Source organism: Salvelinus namaycush, chromosome 36, assembly GCF_016432855.1.
Source record: "Salvelinus namaycush isolate Seneca chromosome 36, SaNama_1.0, whole genome shotgun sequence".
Lineage (NCBI taxonomy): Eukaryota > Metazoa > Chordata > Actinopteri > Salmoniformes > Salmonidae > Salvelinus > Salvelinus namaycush.
Window position 1 is genome coordinate 16,624,917 of NC_052342.1, and position 23,343 is coordinate 16,648,259.

The 23,343-nt window shown below is 43.5% G+C and overlaps 1 protein-coding gene across 1 annotated transcript; it reads right to left on the reverse strand.

The window, feature by feature from the left end:
• Nucleotides 1-743: 743 nt before the first annotated feature.
• LOC120030301 (matrix metalloproteinase-14-like) lies at nucleotides 744-20,752 on the reverse strand. The gene is made up of 10 exons (XM_038975643.1): nucleotides 20,249-20,752; nucleotides 6,836-6,984; nucleotides 6,346-6,468; nucleotides 5,644-5,951; nucleotides 4,684-4,845; nucleotides 4,262-4,398; nucleotides 3,648-3,786; nucleotides 3,359-3,509; nucleotides 2,716-2,831; nucleotides 744-2,520 (listed from the first exon to the last, which is right to left on the reverse strand). The coding sequence occupies exons 1-10, from the start codon at nucleotides 20,342-20,344 to the stop codon at nucleotides 2,198-2,200; spliced, it is 1,704 nt and encodes a 567-aa protein (XP_038831571.1). The 5' UTR covers nucleotides 20,345-20,752; the 3' UTR covers nucleotides 744-2,197.
• Nucleotides 20,753-23,343: the final 2,591 nt, after the last annotated feature.

Sequence of the window (23,343 nt, forward strand, 5' to 3'; positions counted from 1 at the left end):
GTCCAAAACACCCTCCCAGGTTCAACTAGGTTCTCCTCTCTTCTCCATCCATGCCCCCTGGTAAGCTGTAAACAATAGCTTGTTAACAACAAGATGGAATGCACAGAACAACACAGAACCAGCTCTTCATTCTGAGCTCGCTAAGCATTCCTAGGGCTCTATTCAATCCGTAGCGTGATTGACAATTAAAGGCAGTGTTCCCGCAGTCGCGGAGACTGCATTCAAGGTAAACGCTGCGTATCTGTCTGCTCAATCGGGAAATGATCTACATTTTAATGTCAATCTTCCGCGATAATTTGACCATACGGATTGAATCCAGCCCCTATAGACCTGTTTGAGTGTTGAGGTTAGGCTGTTATTTGTGTATGAGACAGCAGTCTGAAGGCCATTCTCTTCTCCAGAGTGTGTGTGTGTGTGTGTGTGTGTGTTGGGCCAGGAGAAAATCACATTTTAGAAAATATTTTTATTTCAATTTAACGCATGAAATACAAAAAGTTTAAAAATTGGCCAAAACAAAATGTATTCCCTTTTTTATTGATTTCATTATCATTATAAATATCATTACCATTATCATTGTTATTATTGTTATTTGATTTGTGTAATACAAAAAAAAACATTATGCACCATCAGAATTACTTATAAATAGTTTTGTTTGATTGTCTTTATATGCCAACCAATCAATGGGAAAATAAGTGTTTCGAAAAAAAGGAAACATTTTCCAAAATCTTAAAATACCCCCTCTGTACTGTCCAAGTCCACCACTTTAATGGAAAAATGGGATCCATTTTGATTCAATCATTGTCACGTTATAGCCTCTGTCCAGCAGGACTCAAAATGACAATGTATAAAAACAGCAAACACAATTTACCAAAGGACTACACCTGGAGAACAACAATAATAATAACTATAGTCATAATAACAACAACATTTCTTACAATGATGGTAACAAAACCAACAAATACCACCATAAGACATTAGCATTTGAAGTGAGTACTATGTGATTGAACTACTCCGCTTTTCTATGTAGTAACATTGAAACTGGCTTTATTGAGTAAAAATGGCTACTTTAATTCCATCCAAACTTTGACTGCTTACTGAGACCAGGCTCTGTACTGAGGGCTTGAGCAATTTGAGATATGGTTTAAACAGAGGTGTACAGAAAAGCATGTACAGCAACTGGGAGGAAAAGCTTTTTTTGTGTGGATACTACAGAGGTCAAATGTCATTGTCAATGTGTATAAACGGCAGCCATCTTGGACCCTCTCTTCCTGACACGGCCTTCATTTCTGAGCCTGTCTCATTTCAACCCTGGGTAGGGAGCGCACCCTATTACATGCCCTTTGCAACAGCTATAAGACCTTATGTGGTTATCAGTGGAGGGGAAGACGGCTCATAATAATAGCTGGAACGGAGCAAATGGAATGGCATCGTACACAGATAAACCATGTGTTTGATACCATTCCACCTATTCCGCTTCAGCTATTACCACCAGCCCATCCTCCATGGTGCCACCAATCTCCTGTGGTGGCTATGTGCCGCTGGAGCACAGGGGGGAAACTGGGGGAAACAAGGAGGAGAGAGATGATTGTTTGTGATCATGCCTGATTTGAGAGCGAAATCAAAAATGAAACAAGAAAGTATATTATATACTGCAGGGTGAAACATTTAATTCAGACAGCGGTTCAGCTGGAGTCGTCAAGCAGATGGGAGGGAGGATTTAGGAGAGGATGAAAAAGAAGGGGAGAAGGGATAGAATGGAGGGAGGGACATGATAGTAGATTTATTGCAGATGGTGTGTCAACTACACAGGATGTTGGTCACAATCATCATCTCTCTGTGTGTTGGGGCCTGGTCCTGATTTCAAACCCACAGAGCTGTACATGTAAATAGGTAACATACAAATACACGTCTTTCCTAATTCAGATTCTCTCTCTCTCTCTCTCCCTCCCCTCTCTCTCTCTCTCTTTCTTATCCTGTCTGTGGCATATACAACCCAACCAAAGGACTAAACCTCAACGTCCAACCAACCAACCCCTTATTACATGACCCATCGCTTACCACACAATCCAACTCCTTTCATCCCCCTCTGTTTTCTCACCCTGTCCCTCCCTCTCCCCTCTTTCTTTCAATCTTTCAAGTCGTTCAGACACTTTATCTCTCTCAGTCCCCCTGCGTCATTGGTTCATTCAGTGCGTCTCTAAACCTTAGTCAGTAGAGATCTCTGGCAGTAGAGGAGACGTCGTGGCGTCCCGTACTTCCTGAAGAACAGCAGGGCTCCCAGAGTGAGGACCACGCAGACCAATAGGAGGAGAGGGATCACCACGGCCGCCGCCGTGGCCCCGCCTTCTCCCTCCTCCACCTCGATGATGATGACTTCCTCCTTGCCATCCCGCTTCTTAGGCTCCTCCCCTGCACAGCCCATCCATTCGCTGAGCACCGACTTGGGGTAGCCCGACTCCACCCTCATGTGTTGGTTGTTGAACTTCCAGTACTTGTTGGCTTTATAGAAGTAGGTGTAGGCTGGGGGAAAAGGGAAGTTCATACAACATTGACTTTACTACGAGCTTCAGATATTCTACTATATTATATATATATGTTGAGGTGTTATGCTAATGTAGCCACTTCTTATCGTTGATAGAAATGCTATTTGACACTGACACAAGATAGCGTTCAACCATGCAGGCATGCAACTCTCTGTCCCGCACACACACTTACATCCTTCTTCGCTCATGATGGCAGCCTTGATGTTGTCGGGGACACCCTGCCATGTGTTGATGGGTTTGGGGTAGTCTCTGTCCACAGTCTGGGACTGCTCGTTGAAACGGTAATACCTGACAGAGAGAGAGGGGAAGTCAGTTATGGAGAGGGAAGGGAGAAAGAATGAGGGAAAGAGAGAGGATAGGTATGGGTAGATAGATGTCAGAGAGTAGAAGAGAGTGGATGAAGAAAGAGAGGGAGAGAGACAAACCGAGAGACAGACATAAAGACAGGCATAAAGACAGATTCACCCACCGACAGACAGACCGACAGACAGACATAAAGACAGACTCACCCACTGACAGATAGACCGACAGACAGACATAAAGACACTCACCCACCAACAGACAGACATAAAGACAGACTCACCCACCGACAGACAGACATAAAGACACACCCACCGACAGACAGACATAAAGACACACCCACCGACAGACAGACATAAAGACACACCCACCGACAGACAGACATAAAGACACACCCACCGACAGACAGACATAAAGACACACCCACCGACAGACAGACATAAAGACACACCCACCGACAGACAGACATAAAGACAGACTCACCCACCGACAGACAGACATAAAGACAGACTCACTTGGTCCCTCTGAAGTAGTATGTTTGTCCGGTGGGGGTGTAGAAGAGGGCAGCATCCAGCTTGTCTTTGGGCAGCCCTGTACCCAGCTCCTTCAGAGTCTTGGGGTAACCCTGCTCCATACTGGACTCTGTGAACACCCAGTACTTGTCACCTAGAGGGAGGGAATCAAAACCATGACTACATACATCTGAAGTCATCTACACACTGTAAAAACAACAACAATGAATAACTACTAGACAGAACTGTTATTCATGAAAAGTCCTCTTAAATCATTAAAAACTAGACCTACCCTTGAAGAACACAAATTTGCCATCGTTCCTCTCGTAGGCGGCGTTGATGTTTGGTGGCAGTCCCTTCCAGAAGTGACCGATGGGCATGGGGTAACCCTGGAGAACCTTGTTGTTCCGCACACGCCACAGCCATTTATCCTGCGCCAGAGACACAGAGTTAACACACTTCATAGCTGTACACACACACACCACAACCATTTTATCCTGCACCAGAGACACAGAGTTAACACACTTCATAGCTGTACACACACACACCACAACCATTTTATCCTGCACCAGAGAGACAGAGACACAGAGTTAACACACTTCATAGCTGTACACACACACACCACAACCATTTTATCCTGCACCAGAGAGACAGAGACACAGAGTTAACACACTTCATAGCTGTACACACACCACAACCACTGATCCTGTTTGCATTGTATAGTACATATACACATCTACGTTCTGGTAGGTTTGTGTCATTCAGTCCTCACTGTGTGTAACTAAGTATATTTATGTCAACATCAATGCAATGTGTATCGGTGTGTGTTTCTGTGTCATGTGGTTTATTGTATTCATGTCTGTGTGTATCCTCATGTCTAAGTTTGTCACTGTGTTTAAGACGTACCTTAAAGACAAACATCTCCCCCCTGAGGATGGCAATGGAGTCAAAGTGTCCCTCGCAGACGTCTGGTCCGAGTCCAGGGTGGTCTGGCTTGGAGGGTCTGGTGGGGCGGGGAGGAGGGGGTGGCGCTCCGGACGACCCTGTAGTGGAACACAGTCAGGACAAAATAAGGAAAGCCTATAAGCAGAGGTAGAACTGAGGGGACTGAGTGAATTCCCAAAGTGAACAGAATGTTTTCTGAACAGAATGTGATTTGAAACGTCCTTCGTGCCGTGTAATGTTGAACTAGATTAGAACTTTCTAGCATTCCTGAACCATTATAAAGAAGAGACAGTTTGAGTTGAATATTGCCGTAACAATCCAGGAACATTGTTAGAACATTCCAAGAACATAGCTACAGCATTCCAACGGAACTGGGTGTTTACCATAGATTGCCTGGATGCCATGGCGATCGTCATCAGGCAACTGGAAGTTCTCTGTGTCCATCCACTGGTAGAATGGAGCCATGATGGCAGACGGGTCGTTGGCGTGTTCTAGACCCAGGGCGTGACCCAACTCATGGACCGCAACGAGGAACACATCATTACCTGGAGAGAGAGGAACAGAGAGAGAGAGAGGGAAAGATACTTTTATTATTACTATTACTACTATGTATGTAACTCAATAAAGTTGTAACATTGATGCTTTGGCAATATTTAGACAATGTTTGTCATGCCAATAAAGTTATTTGAATTTGAGAGATAGAGAGACACACATATTTCCCTCAGATTACCCAGACCCACAAAGAATTCGAAAACAAATTCACTTTTGATAAACTCCCATATCTATTGGGTGAAATACCACAGTGTGCAATCACAGCAGCAAGATTTGTGATCTGTTGCCACAAAAAAAGGGCAACCAGTGAAGAACAAACACCATTTGAAATACAACCTATATTTATGTTTATTTATTTTCCCTTCTGTACTTTAACTATTTGCACATCGTTACAACACTGTATATAGACATAATATGACATTTGAAATGTCTTTATTCTTTTGGAACTTTTGTGTGTAATGTTTACTGTTCATTTTTGTTAATTCTTTACTGTTTGTTTCACTTTTGTTTATTATCTATTTCACAACATATGTTTCCCATGCCAATAAAGCCCCTTGAATTGAAATTGAATTGAGAGAGGAGGAAGGAGCAGATGGGAGGAGACTGTTTGAATAGAAACTAAAAGTAGCACATTCACCAAACAAAGGACGCCCTAACAGTACAGTATAATTGTGAATGAGTGTATTACGGCTAACAGACAACCCAGTGAAAACCCTCTTTCTGACCATCTCCCTCTCCCTTCCTTCTTCCTCCTCCCCCTTCCCCCCCTCCTCCATTTCTCTGTCTCTTACCCCCTTGGTCGACGTAGCCGGTTGTCCAGGGTTCGGCGTTGTCGAAGTGCGTGTCGCCCCCTATCCCGTTCCCGGGGAAGTACGCGTGAGCCAGGAAGCCGCCCTCGCCGTCGAACGGCGTGCTGTCGCCGTGGAAACCCTCGGAGAAGGAGAGCATGATGTCAGCGTACTTGTCGACCTTGTCCCGGATGTGGCTGTAAGGGATCTCTCGGAAGCGGAGCGGGATGGCGGCCTCCCACACCTTAAACGCCCGGCGGATGGCCTCGTATGTAGCGTGTTCCCCAATCTTAGGGGTGTAGTTCTGTATGCTAGGAGAGCGACACGGAGGAAATAGCAGAAGTTAGTACATTTTAAAGATAAAAGATATAACAATATCTTCTAAAGTGTTGTATTGGCTCTTCCTCTGCATTCTTTTGTGGAACTTTGTGCAATTCTTCCTTGATGCTCAATATGAATCTGTTTAGATTTTAATCAGTATTCCTTTAGAATCAGATCTTGGTTCATTTACACTTAGTCTGATTCAAATTAAACAAACATTACACAGACATTACAACCGTTGCCTAAGTGCCAGTCTGTTTGTGCCATCATTCCAACTCCCTGTCACTCATTCTCATGCCAAATGTTTGGCAGAATGGAGTTGGCCAGCGCACATACAGATCTGGGACTGCGTGTTGTCGTACTAAAGCAGTGTTGTAGTCTCACCTGAATGTGACCTCTTGTTTGTCCCACTTCAGCCCCTGTACGGCGTATCTCTTCCTCCTCAGGTTGCTCTTCAGCTCCGAGCCAAACTTGTCCGGGACGCCACAACGCGGCCGCTTCATCGCCCTGGCAACGGCAAGACACACCTGTCAATCACACTCACTGTGCCATGAACTATTTCATTTCTGAGTTGTCCTGAGACTCTTTGATTCTTTTGTGCCCTAAAAACATCAAATACTATGGGGCTTTATGAGTGAGGTTGCTCCCATAGGGCGGCGCACAATTGGCCCAGCGTCGTCCAGGTTTGGCCGGGGTAGGCCATCATTGTAAATAAGAATTTGTTCTTAACTGACTTGAATTAAGGTAAAAAAATAACATGTAAATAAAATGCATGCACTGTATTAGCAGTGCAATTCACACAGTGGTTATGTATCTCAGGTCAGCAGCAGTCATTGCTCTGCTTAGCCCTCCATTTAGTGTCATTGGTACTCACTGTAGGGTGTTGAAGTCGATAGAGCCGGTGACGGCGAGGCCGTAGAACCTCTGCATGGCTGTGATGGCTGTGGTGATGGACTTGGGAGAACGGATAGCCTGGGCTCGGACATCACCTGGGGGCAGGTAGCCATACTGCTGCAGCCACACCTGGGGGGTAGAGAGAGGGGCACAAGGAGGGTTAGACACTGGTGAATACAATGTATTTGGAGACAAAGATTGAAAACGACACTCGTATGTGGTTATATGGCATGTCTTTGACAGTATTGGCTAAACACACACACACACACACACACACACACACACACACACACACACACACACACACACACACACACACACACACACACACACACACACACACACACACACACACACACACTCTCCCTCTCTCTCCCTCTCCCTCTCTCTCTCCCTCTCCCTCTCTCTCTCCCCTCTCTGTGAAGTTTCCCACCATATCCATCAGCCAGAAACAACACAGAAACCAACCCATTCATGGTGATAGTCAATGATTATCCAGACAGTCATACTGAAAGAGGCAGGATGTTGTTGAAAAGAATATGTGTCTGTTTTGATTATTCTGTGCCGAAATGTGTGTGTGGGTGTGCCTGTTGGCCTGCTCACAGTGCTAGTCTGAATGTGTGTGTGTGCCAGAGAGATTGACAGGGAAAGAGAGAGGGAGAGAAAGACTGTATACGTATGTGTGTGGGTGGATGGGAGCTCAGTATCCAGAGTTTGCATAAAGCAATGCCAAGCTGACTTTGAACCAAAACTGCCTTCTCCCCAGGAACACACACTGCCTTCCTTACAACAGCAAACAGACTGAGACTGAACACACACACACACACACACACACACACACACACACACACACAACCAACCTCTTCTTTTTGCAAGAGTTACTAATATTCTATTTATACCATAAAAACAATCCCATCCTCACAGTCTCCTCTGCTTGATACGCTGGGCAGAATGAAAGGGAACTGAGACTTTGTTGTGGGGATGTAAGGAGAGATGAGAATAGAGCCAAATAAAACACAGGAGAACCATAATAAACAGCGATGTCATTTCCGACGTGGATGACTAGAACTTCTTCTATCCTCTCAGTCAGAACCAGGGGGTTCACTGCCAGACCCGACATGCAGAGGAAGAGAGGAGTGGCATCTAAGAAATAATATCTATGCTTCCTCTGTGTGGTAGGAGAACTGCCTTTCACCAGGTGAGATCATATTTAACCAGAATGAAAAACAGACTGGTGTTTCAGAAACATTTCACCAGAATAAGTTGTAAGTTCTAAAATGTCACCTCTGTCTCGCTCTCAAACACAAGAGTGGTCATGCAGAGCTGCTCATGTTTCTGCTCCTAGTTCTCCAAAACAGCTGGGATATGATCTTTAGCCATGGGGGAACAACAACAGCATTACATCAGACAACCTTGATCAGTGCATAGCGCAACAGTCTCTCTATGAGAGAGAGAGGAGAGAGAGAAGAGAGAGAGAGAGATAGAGAGAGAGAGGAGAGAGGGAGAGAGAGGGGAGACAGAGAGGAGAGAGAGGAGACGGAGAGAGAGAGAGGAGACAGAGAGGAGAGAGAGAGAGAGAGGAGAAAGAGAGAGATAGAGAGAGAGAGGAGAGAGGGAGAGAGAGGGGAGACAGAGAGAGAGAGGGGAGACAGAGAGGAGAGAGAGAGGAGACAGAGAGGAGAGAGGGAGGAGAGAGAGAGAGAGAGGAGACAGAGAGGAGAGAGAGAGAGAGAGAGGAGAAAGAGAGAGAGAGAGAGGGGAGACAGAGAGGAGACACAGAGAGGAGAGAGAGAGAGAGGAGACAGAGAGGAGAGAGAGGAGACAGAGAGGAGAGAGAGAGGAGAGAGAGAGGAGAGAGAGAGACAGAGAGAGGGGAGACAGAGAGGAGAGAGAGAGGAGAGAGAGACAGAGAGGAGAGAGAGAGGAGACAGAGAGGAGAGAGGAGAGAGAGAGAAAGGAGACAGAGAGGTGAGAGATGAGAGAGACAGAGAGAGAGAGGGGAGAGAGAGGAGACAGAGAGGAGAGAGAGAGGAGACAGAGAGGAGAGAGAGAGAGTGGAGAGAGGGGAGACAGAGAGGAGAGAGAGAGAGCGAGAGAGAAAGAGAGAGAGAGGAGACAGAGCGAGAGACTGATCCTCAAACATAAACCTGATGGAGATGAGTCCTATGTGATGTTATAAAACATAGACAAGGATGTGTGGGTGGGTGGATCAGAGACAAGATGAGTAAATACGAGACAAGTGGCTGGGGTGAGAGACAATATGAGTACAGGAGACTGTTGAGGTGAGGATGGCTCAAAAATAATGTCTGGAACGGAGCAAATGGAATGGCATCAAACACATGGAAACCATGTAAACCATGTTGAAACCATGTGGAAACCATGTTGAAACCATGTAAACCATGTAAACCATGTGGAAACCATGTTGAAACCATGTGGAAACCATGTGGAAACCATGTAAACCATGTGGAAACCATGTTGAAACCATGTGGAAACCATGTAAACCATGTGGAAACCATGTTGAAACCATGTGGAAACCATGTAAACCATGTGGAAACCATGTTGAAACCATGTTGAAACCATGTGGAAACCATGTAAACCATGTGGAAACCATGTTGAAACCATGTTGAAACCATGTTGAAACCATGTGGAAACCATGTAAACCATGTGGAAACCATGTTGAAACCATGTTGAAACCATGTGGAAACCATGTAAACCATGTTGAAACCATGTGGAAACCATGTGGAAACCATGTAAACCATGTGGAAACCATGTTGAAACCATGTGGAAACCATGTTGAAACCATGTAAACCATGTGGAAACCATGTTGAAACCATGTTGAAACCATGTGGAAACCATGTGGAAACCATGTAAACCATGTTGAAACCATGTGGAAACCATGTGGAAACCATGTAAACCATGTGGAAACCATGTGGAAACCATGTAAACCATGTTGAAACCATGTGGAAACCATGTTGAAACCATGGAAACCATGTGGAAACCATGTGGAAACCATGTAAACCATGTGGAAACCATGTGGAAACCATGTAAACCATGTGGAAACCATGTTGAAACCATGTGGAAACCATGTAAACCATGTGGAAACCATGTTGAAACCATGTTGAAACCATGTTGAAACCATGTGGAAACCATGTAAACCATGTGGAAACCATGTTGAAACCATGTAAACCATGTTGAAACCATGTGGAAACCATGTGGAAACCATGTAAACCATGTTGAAACCATGTGGAAACCATGTGGAAACCATGTAAACCATGTTGAAACCATGTGGAAACCATGTGGAAACCATGTAAACCATGTGGAAACCATGTGTAAACCATGTGGAAACCATGTTGAAACCATGTAAACCATGTGGAAACCATGTGTTTGATGTATTTGATACCATTCCACCGATTCCGCTCCAACCATTACCACAAGCACGTCCTCCCCAATTATGGTGCCACCAACCTCCTGTGGTGTGTGTGTGTGCGTGTCTGCGTGTATGTGTATGCTGCACAGACAGTCAGCCAGTGAGTGTCACAATCTTTACCACAAATTCAAACAGTGAAATTACAGAGAATTCTTCTGTCAACCCAGAAAACCCCCAACCCTGACTGTCTACGCAATAGTAGTCATTTTATAGTTAGTTTGGTGAATATAGTCATGCTTCCTCTTTCTTACTCTATCTCATGTCGTTTTAGTGAAGAGGTCTTTTTTAATATCAAGAGCAATTGAAATGAGGGAGTAAAAGAGAGGACTGTAAGTGAGAAACGGTGAGGAAACGTCTGGCTTGTACCTGGCCAGAGATATGACCACACACAACCACAGCAGAAGGCAGGCAGAGAGAGGGACAAAGACCCAGGTTCAGTTGTGGGCTGCACAGTGAGGTAAACTCTCCCACTCTAATCATGTCAATGCCTGCCCCTTCTTCCAGCAATGACATTTGTGATATGGTGTGTACGCACAGTATCATAACCCTTCTAGTTTTCCTCCATCTTTCTTAACCTGCCTCACATTTCTTCACCACCCAAACCCCAACCTCTCTCCATGTCTGTATTTCTCTTTCCGCCTTCTCCCACAAACTCCTTCCCCCCTCTTTGCACTCTCTCTCTTTCTCTCTCTCTCCATCTCTCACTCCTTGTCTCTCTCTGACTGCTCCTAGTGTGTGCTGTGGCTCCACTGTGGTGACGCGTCTGGCTCTGTGAAAACCCTCTCAGCTCCGTCAGGGTGAAAAGTTTCCCCCACACAGAGAAGACTGCTCTCTCTCTCCTTCTCTCCCTCTCTCTCAGTCTATATATCTCTCTCCCTCTCACTCCCTTTCTCTCTCTCGCCCCACGCACCTCTTCTGTGGAACTCCCAGCAAGCGCTCACAGTCAACGGATCTATTTAGTAGGAATTCTACGTCGCTTAATTGTTGGCCTTGGGGGTAAATACAAACCCATGTGTGTGTGGTCATAGTCTAGGGTCCATGTGAATGCGTTTTTTGTAAACAGACGCAAGCCCATATAAGTTAGGCATTTTTGCAGTGATGAATGTGTGGTAAGGAAATGCATTTCAACAGAGACAGGCTGTGTGACGTGTGTATATCAGATAAATAGAACCATGAGTAGAATGATCACATACAGTGCATTTGAAAAGTATTCAGACCCCTTGACTTATCCCACTTTTTTTTAAACGTTACAGCCTTATTCTAAAATGGATTAAATCGTTTCCCCCCTCATCAGTCTACACACAACACCCCATAACGACAAAGCAAAAGCAGGTTTTTATACATTTTTGCAAATGTATAAAAAAAAATTAAAACAGACATATGACATTTACATAAGTATTCAGACCTTTTACTCAGTACTTTGTTGAAGCACATTTGGCAGCGATTACAGCCTCGAGTCTTATTGGGTATGACGCTAAAAGCTTGGCACACCTGTATTTGGGGAGTTTCTCCCATTCTTCTCTGCAGATCCTCTCAAGCTCTGTCAGGTTGGATGGGGAGAGTTGCTGCACAGCTATTTTCAGGTCTCTCCAGAGATATTCGATCGGGTTCAGGTCCGGGCTATGGCTGGGCCACTCAAGGACACACAGAGACTTGTCCCGAAGCCACTCCTGCGTTGTCTTGGCTGTGTGCTTAGGGTCGTTGTCCTGTTGGACGGTGAACTTTCGCCCCCAGTCTGAGGTCCTGAGCGCTCTGGAGCAGGTTTTCATCAATGATCTCTCTGCACTTTGCTCCGTTCATCTTTCCCTTGATCCTGACTAGTCTCCCAGTCCCCGCCACTGAAAAACATCCCCACAGTATGATGCTGCCACCACCATTCTTCACCATAGGGATGGTGCCACTGTACCATAAGGCTTGATTGGTGGAGTGCTGCAGAGATGGTTGTCCTTCTGGAGGGTTCTCCCATCTCCACAGTGGAACTCTAGAGCTCTGTCAGAGTGGCCATTGGGTTCTTGGTCACCTCCCTGACCAAGGCCATTCTCCCCTGACTGCTCAATTTGGCCGGGCGGCCAGATCTAGAAAGAATCTTGGAGGTTCAAAACTTCTTCCATTTAAGAATATTGGAGGCCACTGTGTTCTTGGGGACCTTCAATAATGCCAATTTTTTTTGGTAACCTTCCCCAGATCTGTGCCTCAACACAATCCTGTCTCGGAGGTCTACGGACAATTCCTTCAACCTCATGGCTTGGTTTTTACTCTGACATGCACTGTCAACTGTGGGACATTTTATAGACAGGTGTGTGCCTTTCCAAATCATGTCTAATCAATTGAATTGACCACAGGTGGACTCCAATCAAGTTGTAGAAACATCTCAGGGATGATCAATGGAAACAGGATGCACCTGAGCTGTAACGTAACAAAATGTGGAAAAAGTCAAGGGTTCTGAATACTTTCCGAAGGCACTGTATCTGGCAGATAGACTTGGTCCAATATTAGTAACAAAGTCGGCCATGAACTTAAACCAGCAGGAAGTTCCAGGAACAGCAGATAATGACTAATAATGTCCTATAACATCACATGAAATGACAGTGAGATCAGGTGCAACTATTGGTCAGACAGTCATGAGAGAGTGCTAAGACACCCTGAGGATAAAGTGGCCTGATAACATACTAGTACCTAGGCATTACTGTTTGATAATAGTCAGAGAAATAATAACAGATCGATAACACTGTGACTGCAACAACATGTTCAATTGAAAGTTTGTGTTGAAGGAGAGATGGTTCAGTTGGGTTTACACACAGTTGGGTTTATAAACATGCATGGTATTCACTTAGTTGTGTACTAATGCAGCGGTTCTCAAACTTTTCTTGCCCTGGGATCTCCGCTCACGCAAACTGGCGCCCCAGAGACCCCCATCAAATGTTAGCAAAAAAACGAATATCTTGTCTTATCATCAGGTGAATGATAATGGCAAGTAAAAGTCATCATATTTTTTCACCTCCCCAGTTCTTTGGAAGAGGATAAACTACATATATTAGTATAAACTGTAATATATATAAGTATAGCCTATAAGATAGAAAGGTAAAGGTATTGTATCTTGGTGGCGGAGAGAATATTTTGCAGATTTAAAGCCAATTTCCTGCAATTCCATGCATTTTGCCATGGTTGATGCTGTGTTCCTCTGCTCAAACATTATAACTAAATCTAAATGGGCATGTGGCCTGAATGACTGGGAGAATACTTGTTATTTAAAAATGTATATAGTTCAATATCGATTCTGCAAGCTTCCTATCTGGATTTGGTCATTTTAAATGTACACTGAAACTGTTTTTCCATCCCAAACATTACCAGATGGCCCGCCTAAGAATTTTCTATCCAGAAAAAAACTGTAATTAGCTCCAATGACTGTAATTTCCTCTATATTAAAGGGATAGTTTGAGATTTTGCCAATTAAGCCATTTATCGACTTCCCCAGAGTTGGATGAACAGGAACAGCCAGCATTCTAACTGTTCTTCTAGACTAGTGAGGTAGTTAGCATTGGCTCATGATACTACCTCTAACTTCCTTCATACTGGACACAGAGACATAAACATTGTATCCACAACAGTATTCTGTTGTAGCCAGCGATTTTCATAAAAATACATATTTCTCACATAAAAAAATGATCACGGACCCCCTGCAGTATCCCAGTTTGAAAACCCCTGTATTCATTTGTTTATATAAGCTCCATACCAACCTCTACCATAATACATCTAGCAACTCTGCCAAGTGTGAAGGTATTGGATATAGTGCAGATATTTGGGTTTCAAGCAATCTGCTAAAACAGAAGCAGCCTTCAGCCCTCTCAGTCCACACGTCTTCTATAGTGGATCTGGTTTTCCTCAGGCTGAGGAAGTAGTGGTATATTTTTCCTGTCCCTCATTTTTAATCCCTCAGGCTGAGAGTGGAAGAGTGACTAAAAAGGAAAGGCAGAAATGTCAAAGGAAATGTTGAAAGGGATTGACGTACGGAATGACAAAGAAGAGGGGAGAAAAGACACGGACAGGGGACAGAAGCACTAAAGCTGAATCTAAAGTTGAGGGAGACAGAGTAGAGACTGAGTCAGTTGTTCCCCTCGGACGGTGCCAACGGAAGAAAAAAAAACAGAGACCAGAGTTTGGTCATAAGCGAGTTTGGAGTCTGAGACACACAGACTGCCTGACCTCCTAGCGTGGTGTCCCACATCTCTCACCCACTTACACCGACACAGGCGATACATGCTAACGCTAACTAAAGTACTGTTGCTGTGTATATAAGCTTAACACAATGCAGAACACCTGCATGCTATGTTAAAGGAGCTGATAATACATTTGGCTACTCTAATCCCTTCAAGCATGCTGAGCAAGTACAGCCAACACTGGGGACTAGCATGCATGTGGCTCCAGTCTGCACAATCACACCAAACCCAAGATGTTCTATACCTATTATTGAACATATCATGAGTTCAATTTGTGAGCCTCAAATGTTCATACATGTAATTAATCAACTGGGCCACGATGGCTAAATCCTAATATGTCTACTGTTATACAAATAATGAGCGGTTCTAGCAGGGCAGAGGTGTTTTTAGGATTTCCACACATGGGGACATTTATTTTTAGTAGGGTCTGAAAAAAATCTGCCTTTTAAAAACGCATTTCATGCAATTTGACATCATTTAGATGACAAGAAGACATTAGCTTAATCTTTTTTAATACCACACAAATGACCGAAATGAGTGGGTAGTCTGACTGACAAACTGAGATCAATCTGGTCTTGAATTCAAACAAACAATAGCCCAGGCCAATGAATCGACTCACATATTGTACAATATTAGGAGGAAATATATATACAGTATATATATCATAGGCTACAGTAGGCTACTAAATAGGATTTCCAGTGGCACACTGACTCACCTAATGATGAAGATGAAGCCATAGGCTACTCACGGTAATGGCAGATGCGCTCGTCTTGGCAATAGCCTATCTCAAGATGAGATACTTAGAAAAACAGTGCTGCTCTTAGCTACAAATTGTGAGTTGTTGAGACATTTTCTTCTTCTATTGGTTCTACAGATAGATTAGTCTTCTTTTTTTCGCTCATATATTTTGAAATCTGCATAAGGCAAACCAACAGCCGCAAACAATCACAGAAATATATTCCATAGATGGTAGTTCCCATTAAAGTCAGGACTGGCATCCATTGCTAGTGTACCCATGAGTTTAACAGTCAAATTACCAGGGTAAGAGGTTACAAAAACCTTCTATGGATTATATTTCTATGGCCACAATGCAACAAGCTGTATATTTGGTGGGCATGCTGCCCAAACTGCTGCCTTCCCGACTGTAGGCATACCGGTAATTGCCAAAATAAAGGAAACACTTGAGTAAAGGGGGATACAGTATATATGTTTTGGTGTGGGGTCCATTTACCTGGCATGGTTTAGGTCCACTTGTAGAATCTATGCCAAGGCGCATTGAAGCTGTTCTGGCAGCTTGTGGTGGCCCAACAACACCCTTTTAAGATGCTTTATGTTAGTGTGTCCTTTATTTTGGCAGATACCTGTATGTGCTTGTGATATAAACTTAATCCACAGTTATTTTTTTAACTATTCATCCTCTGTGGCTAAATTATGTTCTCGGTTGTATTTTGAACATTGAGAGTGGGCTCCTGTGTTTGGATAAAAAATATAATAACAAAAAAATGACGTAATATATTTATCTATTTTTCTTTTGCCTCTTGGGCCCCCTACGGGCTTGGGCCCAGCCCCGGACTCACATAATTGACCAGTCACATTTATTTATTATGCAGTTTATTTTTTATTAATCTGTTACCCAATCAAAGCAGGCCCCCCTATTTAACCATTTACCCAGGCCCCTTAAATCAAATCAAATGTATTTATAAAGCCCTTTTTACACATGCAGATGTCACAAAGTGCTTTCCTCCCCCATCTGACAATTAGCAGAGCGGCAGCAGGTAGCAGCAGGCTGTCTACACTCATTGAGAGCAGGCTCCTCCTGTGAGGAGTCCTCCTGTGGTTGGCGGTCGCAGTAAAAAAAATACAAAATATATACTACATATATTTCCTTTATTATTATTATAAACATTTTAAAAATAGGATTATTATAGATTGTTGTTGTTGTTGCTTCCTCTAGGGCCCCCCACGGGCATGACCCCAGGGGCTTCAGCCCCGATAAGCCCCTGCATTAATCCGGCCCTGGGTTCTAGGATGGAAACTGCAGCGATAGTACTTGAGTGGAATGGATAAACACACCATCTCTCCATAGACATTCATCCTGTTGGTTTGTTTCCCATGTGGCAGATCAGATGAACTGAATATTGTCCTCCCTGAACATTTTTAAGTGACAGCGAGCACTTGTATGAGCAGCATGCACCAGCACTTCACCAAAGGTGTCCAACAGCGTGCTGCAACCGTACAAAAACAACCAAGACTCCTCAGGACCCAGTGGGAGAGCCCAAACATAGAAATAGAATGACTAGAACAGACATTACCATTCACGTGTATGTTCTGTGATGGGTGAACCGGCGGTAGACATATTGAATGTACACACACTGTCTAATTGCTGAGCTCTGAGAATATATTTCCGTTCTAGTATTTATATTTCCATGGGCCCAACCCATATGGGATTTGTCCCCTCATGACCTCCTCCCTCCCTGTGATCCTAAGACACGCTAGTCACCTTGCCTCCAGATGTCTGCTGTTATCGTGTTTGAAGAGAACTTCAAGGACTTTCAGATTCAGACAGATATGTTGTGAAGATCTGTGGAACGGATCATCTCGTTTGCATTCCTTTCCACTTCCTTTGGCAAAAAAAAAGTCCAACCAGCAATTTAATAAAAGTGAGACAGGGTCTTTTTTTGTGAATAAACACAAATATAACTAAATAAAGGAAACCTCTATTGGATTTATAGTATGTGCATAAAGACAAAATGATTCACAAAGTTAAGTTGGGCCTATATTTTGTTCCATTGGGCCTATATTTTGTTCCATTGTGCCTACATTTTGTCTGATCTTAAGATAGCCCTATGGCTGTGAATATTTGCTCATCCAGTCTCCTCACTCATCACAGCTTCAAGTTAAATTGTAGGCTTAGCCTCCATGGCCTATCAAGTTGGATCAGGCGGCAGTGAATCCAGACTAAAATCCATGAAAGGAATGTCTGAAAATGTCACTCCTACTTAGTTGTCTTTGTTTTTATACCGTTAATCGTTATCTTGTAGTCATAAAATCAGAATGCAAATTACAGGGGGCCCAGGGGGGTCTCAGACCCCCTGAATGAGACATGAGTCCCCCTAAATGCAACAAAGGCAAACTAATTTGTTTAATATGCAATTTGTACTGCTACAGTGGTAAGTATTAAAATAAAAGCTTATTCCAAATTAAACGAACACTCCCACCTCTGTGTGATTAAAATAAAATTCCCCATGTGGCTGCACTTGTCATACCGGGACAGTCGTATCTCAGCCCCTTTTCAGGTGTCCAAACTTTTCTTTCTACATAATGGTCCTTTTGTCAGCAAGACACATCAATTCATTTAGGCTGCAAGAGTGCAGACCCAATGGCAATCGCTGAATGGCATTACACTTTTTGGTGTTTTATTCATCAAACGACGCGAGTGCACAGAGCACGAACCTGAGCAGGTCGCCTACTTTTTGAAGTGATTTGTTTGGCAAAATAAGATGACAACATCATGACTGGTTGGGTTCATGCTAAATTAAAAGGTAACACATATTTGTACCGTTAAATGACATGTTTTCACTATTATTAAAACACATGAAGTCCCATGAAAAAAATGAATGTCACAGTATAAGTCGCACTCTGCATAAAATTAACATCCCGCCTGTGCTTTCAACCTGATCTATTACCTATTCCTATTCGTCACTCTCTGTCATTCTATGAAAGTCATCCATTCATTTCCCGTTCTTCATCTCTCCCACACAACAGACATCATTGAGTTAATCATAGGTTACCGTTACATACAGGTGATGTAATAGTGAAACTGGTAATTAGTGATAATCCCATCTTTCATCATGCCTGCTATGGGAGCATATGAGCGGAGTAGGTAGAAGTTTCCCCTAACTGCTGTTCCAGGTTCAGATCTTTCAATATATTCCTTATGGCATTCTTTGGGATTTGGGGAATCTGATCGTGTGGTAAGGGGCATCTTCTGCCTACTCCCATAGGAGCATGGGCAAATATGATGGGCCTTCAGGAGACATTATGGGTAGGATTTGGGATGGGTTAACTGATCCTAGATCTGTCATGGACCCGGCACCAACATTAGCAGTCTTATTGTTACACTGTGTTCCCTTTATTACTGTCTCAGTGCTGTGTGTGCAGTTGTTACACTATTATCACAATGCTATAGATCATAGATGTGGTACTGTGTCTCTCAGGCATTTCTGACTGACAGTGCAATGATTGACCATGTCTGGCTGACTCAGTGGTGCCTGATTCCCTAAAAGTAGTGCACTTTAGAATAGGGTGCCATTTCGGACATCCATCATGTCTGGCTGACTAAGACTGCAGCTGTTTGTGGTTACTGAGTCAGAACCTGAGTTCCTCCAAGCATCCTGTCTATCTTAATAAGAACGAGCTCTATATGTAGACCAGGCCTGCATTGAGAAAGACTGGAGCAATGCATGAGCACCATTGGATACCGTTGACTTGGACATTGGCTATTGCAGTCATGGCTAACAATGGTTATTCTTGATGGGTTGGGTTATATGCTAAAGTACTCTGGGATGGATAGAGCGTTCTGGAATGCCCGAGGAGGACAGATCTAGAATTACCCCAGGCTAGAGACATCATGACAGGGACCTAATCATTTTGAAGGTACACTATGACACAATATAGAGGGACAAAATGTAGTGTTTATGTTAGTAGTGTCACATCAGTTACAAAGGGTATGGGGCCTGTTGCTCCAGACAGTACCTGCTAAAACAGAGAACAGCTTCCTCTCCAGTCTCCTGTCTCTACCACCACTCAGTACAGATTCAAATCCATTACCCTAACGCACGCACGCACGCACGCACGCACGCACGCACGCACGCACGCACGCACGCACGCACGCACGCACACACACACACACACACACACACACACACACACACACACACACACACACACACACACACACACACACACACACACACACACACACACACACACACACACACACACACAAGCCCCAGTTCCTTAGTATAAAGCAGTTGACTTGAGCTTTCACAACTCCATACTCCCCCAACCCTCCTCACCCCTCCTCTTTTAATCCACAAAATGTGTCATGGCATTTTCCATCTCTTTTTCTACTGAATTGGACACATGGCCTCTCACCCTTTGATGCTACTGCTAAGATATACTTTATTAGTCCACGTGAGATGGAAATGTGTCTCCCGACACACACACACACACACACACACACACACACACACACACACACACACACACACACACACACACACACACACACACACACACACACACAGGGGGTTAATTTCATTGCTCAAGGGAACAATTGCTCAAGGCAACATCAGCGGTAGGTGTCACCTAATATTGATGCCAGCAACCCCCTGGTTACCAGCTCAATCCGCGCTACATCCCCCTTTCAGCACTGGGATTCAAATAACCCCCCGGTTGCTGGCCGGCTTTCTCTAACCTCGAGGCTACCGCTGCCACCTTTTCATTTTTTATTACCCTCAATTGAGAAGAGGTCAACCATAATGAAAAACAAAGAAGAACATAGAGTCAATTATGCGGACTAGCACAGAAACAATAGACGACACTAGGCCTATAACACACTGTAGTTGATATACTCACACCCCTTCTCCTATAAACCTTAACCAAAGTATCTTAAAAAGTATCTTCTAGTTAAATAGTTTGTTTTAATGGTGTTTCTAAGTGTCTGCATATCGCCAAAATTACTTACCTCTGCTTTTACTTCGTTTTCCGTTGATACAACTCCAAAGAACAGTCCGCACGCCAGCGTAAGGAGCTGGATCACATTTTCGAGCCGGAGCAACATTCCTCTGTATGTGCGAGTTACCCAAAAAATACTCGATTAAGAGCTTCACAACCGGACAGCTTCTATTGGCTTTCCACGTTTTTATAAATTATAATCCTTAGCGATTACCTTTAAAACAATATTGTACTTTAATCTGTTCTCATGGAAACTTTCTTGCCACACTTCAAGTTCTGCACAACAAATCTTTTGTGGTGCCAACAATCATAACTAAATGTAAAAAAACAAAAGCATCCTACAAGTCTATCCAAAAACTCAAGTCCAGATGTTTGGGAGGGGGGGAGGGAATCGTTGCGATCTCAGTGCTTCATAGTTCCTCTCTCCTTTGTCTCCACAAGTTACTTTCTTTCTTTCTCGCTGTGTGACTATTTAGACAGCTCTCTGACGCGTGGACGAGGTCGGTCAATGCGCTCAGCGGAGAGAGAGAGCGAGAGAGAGAGGGAGAGAGAGTGAGAGAGAGAGAGAGAGAGAGAGAGAGAGAGAGAGAGAGAGAGAGAGAGAGAGAGAGAGAGAGAGAGAGAGAGAGAGAGAGAGAGAGAGAGAGAGAGAGAGAGAGAGAGAGAGAGAGAGAGAGAGAGAGAGAGAGAGAGAGAGAGAGAGAGAGAGAGAGAGAGAGAACTACAGCAGCGTCGACAACTGTGTCTTTACCTCACTGATGTAGGCGTCACATCTTGAAGAGGGAGGAACTTCCTCTCTCAATTCAATTCAATTTAAGGGCTTTATTGGCATAGGAAACATATGTTTACATTGCCAAAGCAAGTGAGATAGATAATAAACAAAAGTTAATTAAACAATACAAAATTAACAGTAAACATCACCCTTGCAAAAGTTCCAAAATAATATTATATTATATATTATGTATATATACAGTGTTATAATGATAGTTAAAGTATAAAAGGGAAAATAAATAAACATAAATATAGGTTGTATTTACAGTGGTGTTTGTTCTTCACTGGTTGCCCTTTTCTTGTTGCAACAGGTCACACATCTTGCTGCTGTGATGGCACACTGGTATTTCACCCAATAGATTTGGGAGTTAATCAAAATAGGACTTGTGGGTCTGTGGAAATCTGTGTCTCTGATATGGTCATTTGGCAGGAGGTTAGGAAGGGTAGCTCAGTTTCCACCTCATTTTGTGGTCAGTGTGCACATAGCCTGTCTTCTCTTGAGAGCCAGGTCTGTCTTCGGCAGCCTTTCTCAATAGCAAGGCTATGCTCACTGAGTCTGTACATAGTCAAAGATTTGCTTCATTTTGGGTCAGTTACAGTGGTCAGGTATTCTGCCACTGTGTACTCTCTGTTTAGGGCCAAATAGAATTCCAGTTTGTTCTGTTTTTTGGTAAGTTCTTTCCAATGTGTCAAGTAATCCTCTTTTTGTTTTTTCATGATTTGGTTGGGTCTAATTGTGTTGCTGTCCTGGGGCTCTGTGGGGTCTGTTTGTGTTTATGAACAGAGCCCCAGGACCAGCTTTCTTAGGGGGCTCTTCTCCAGGTTTATTTTTCTGTAGGAGATGGCTTTGTTATCTTCTTATGGCTGCAATCCCGTTAACGGGATCAATATGACAACAGCCAGTGAAAGTGCAGGGCGCCAAACCGCAGACCTCACAACCATAAAGGGCAATGGGTTCCTTAAATAACTGATTCAAGTATTTTTTGCCAGATCCTAATTGGTATGTTGAATTTTATGTTCCTTTTGATGGCATAGAAGGCCCTTCTCTCTCAGTTACCTGTGGCGCTGATGTTTAGGCTGAGGTATGTATAGTTTTTTGTGTACTCTAGGGCAACAGTGTCTAGATGGAATTTGTATTCGTGGTCCAGGCAACTGGACCTTTTTTGGAACACCATTATTTTTGTCTTACTGAGATTTACTGTCAGGGCCCTGGTCTGAAAGAATCTGTGCAGAAGATCTAGGTGCTGCTGTAGGCCCTCCTTGGTTGAGGACAGAAGAACCAGATCATCAGCAAACAGTAGACATTTGACTTCAGATTCTAGTAGGGTGAGGCCGGGTGCTGTAGACTGCTCTAGTGCCCTCACCAATTCGTTAATGTATATGTTGAAGAGGGTGGGGCTTAAGCTGCATCCCTGTCTCACCCCCCGGCCTGTGGAAAGAAATGTGTGTCTTTTTTGCCAATTTTAACCACACACTTGTTTGTGTACATGGATTTTATAATGTCATATGTATATCCCCCAACACCACTTTCCATCAATTTGTATAGCAGGCCCTCATGCCAAATTGAGTCGAAAGCTTTTTTTTAAATCAACAAGGTATGAGAAGACTTTGCCTTTGATTTGGTTTGTTTGTCAATAAGGGTGTGCAGGGTGAATACGTGGTCTGTCGTATGGTAATTTGGTAAAAAGCCAATTTGACATTTGCTCAGTACACTGTTTTCGCTGAGGAATGTACGAGTCTGCTGTTAATGATAATGCAGAGGATTTTCACAAGGTTGCTGTTGACGCATATCCCACGATAGTTATTGGGGTCAAATTTGTCTCCAGTTTTGTGGATTGGGGTGATCAGTCCTTGGTTCCAAATATTGGGGAAGATGCCAGAGCTGCGGTTAATGTTAAAGAGTTTAGCATCATTAAAAAAAAATTGAGAGAGAATTGAAATTGAATTGAGATAAAGAGAGAGAGGAAGTTCCTCCCTCTTCCAGATGTGAAGCCTATTTCAGTGAGGTAAAGAAACAGCTGTAGACTCTGCGGCTGTATAAATATGAACATTCATTAATCATAATAAATTAAAACAACAGCCCAGGATAATTTAAACTGTCAAAAAGAACTACAAGAAGTTAGGCAGACAATTCACTATTCATTTAATTTCAATCGCCGTTGTCTCAGTCCCTTGCCAAAATGCATCAACAATGAATTCAGCATGTTACCTTTCTGATTATACAACCACTAATGTTAATGCAAAGAATGTCACATTGTATCAGATGCAAGGCCGTCTGCTATAATAAAAGGCCCCTAAGATTTGAGGGATCATATCATTAGCCTACTCTATTCT

Coding starts and splice junctions, on each gene's coding strand:
- LOC120030301 (XM_038975643.1), bottom strand. CDS start 20,344: ATGTTGCTCCGGCTCGAAAATGTGATCCAGCTCCTTACGCTGGCGTGC. Junction 3,787..4,261: donor GGGAGATGTTTGTCTTTAAG/GTACGTCTTAAA, acceptor TCTCTGGCGCAG/GATAAATGGCTGTGGCGTGT. Junction 2,832..3,358: donor TACTACTTCAGAGGGACCAA/GTGAGTCTGTCT, acceptor TCTCTCTGTCAG/GTATTACCGTTTCAACGAGC.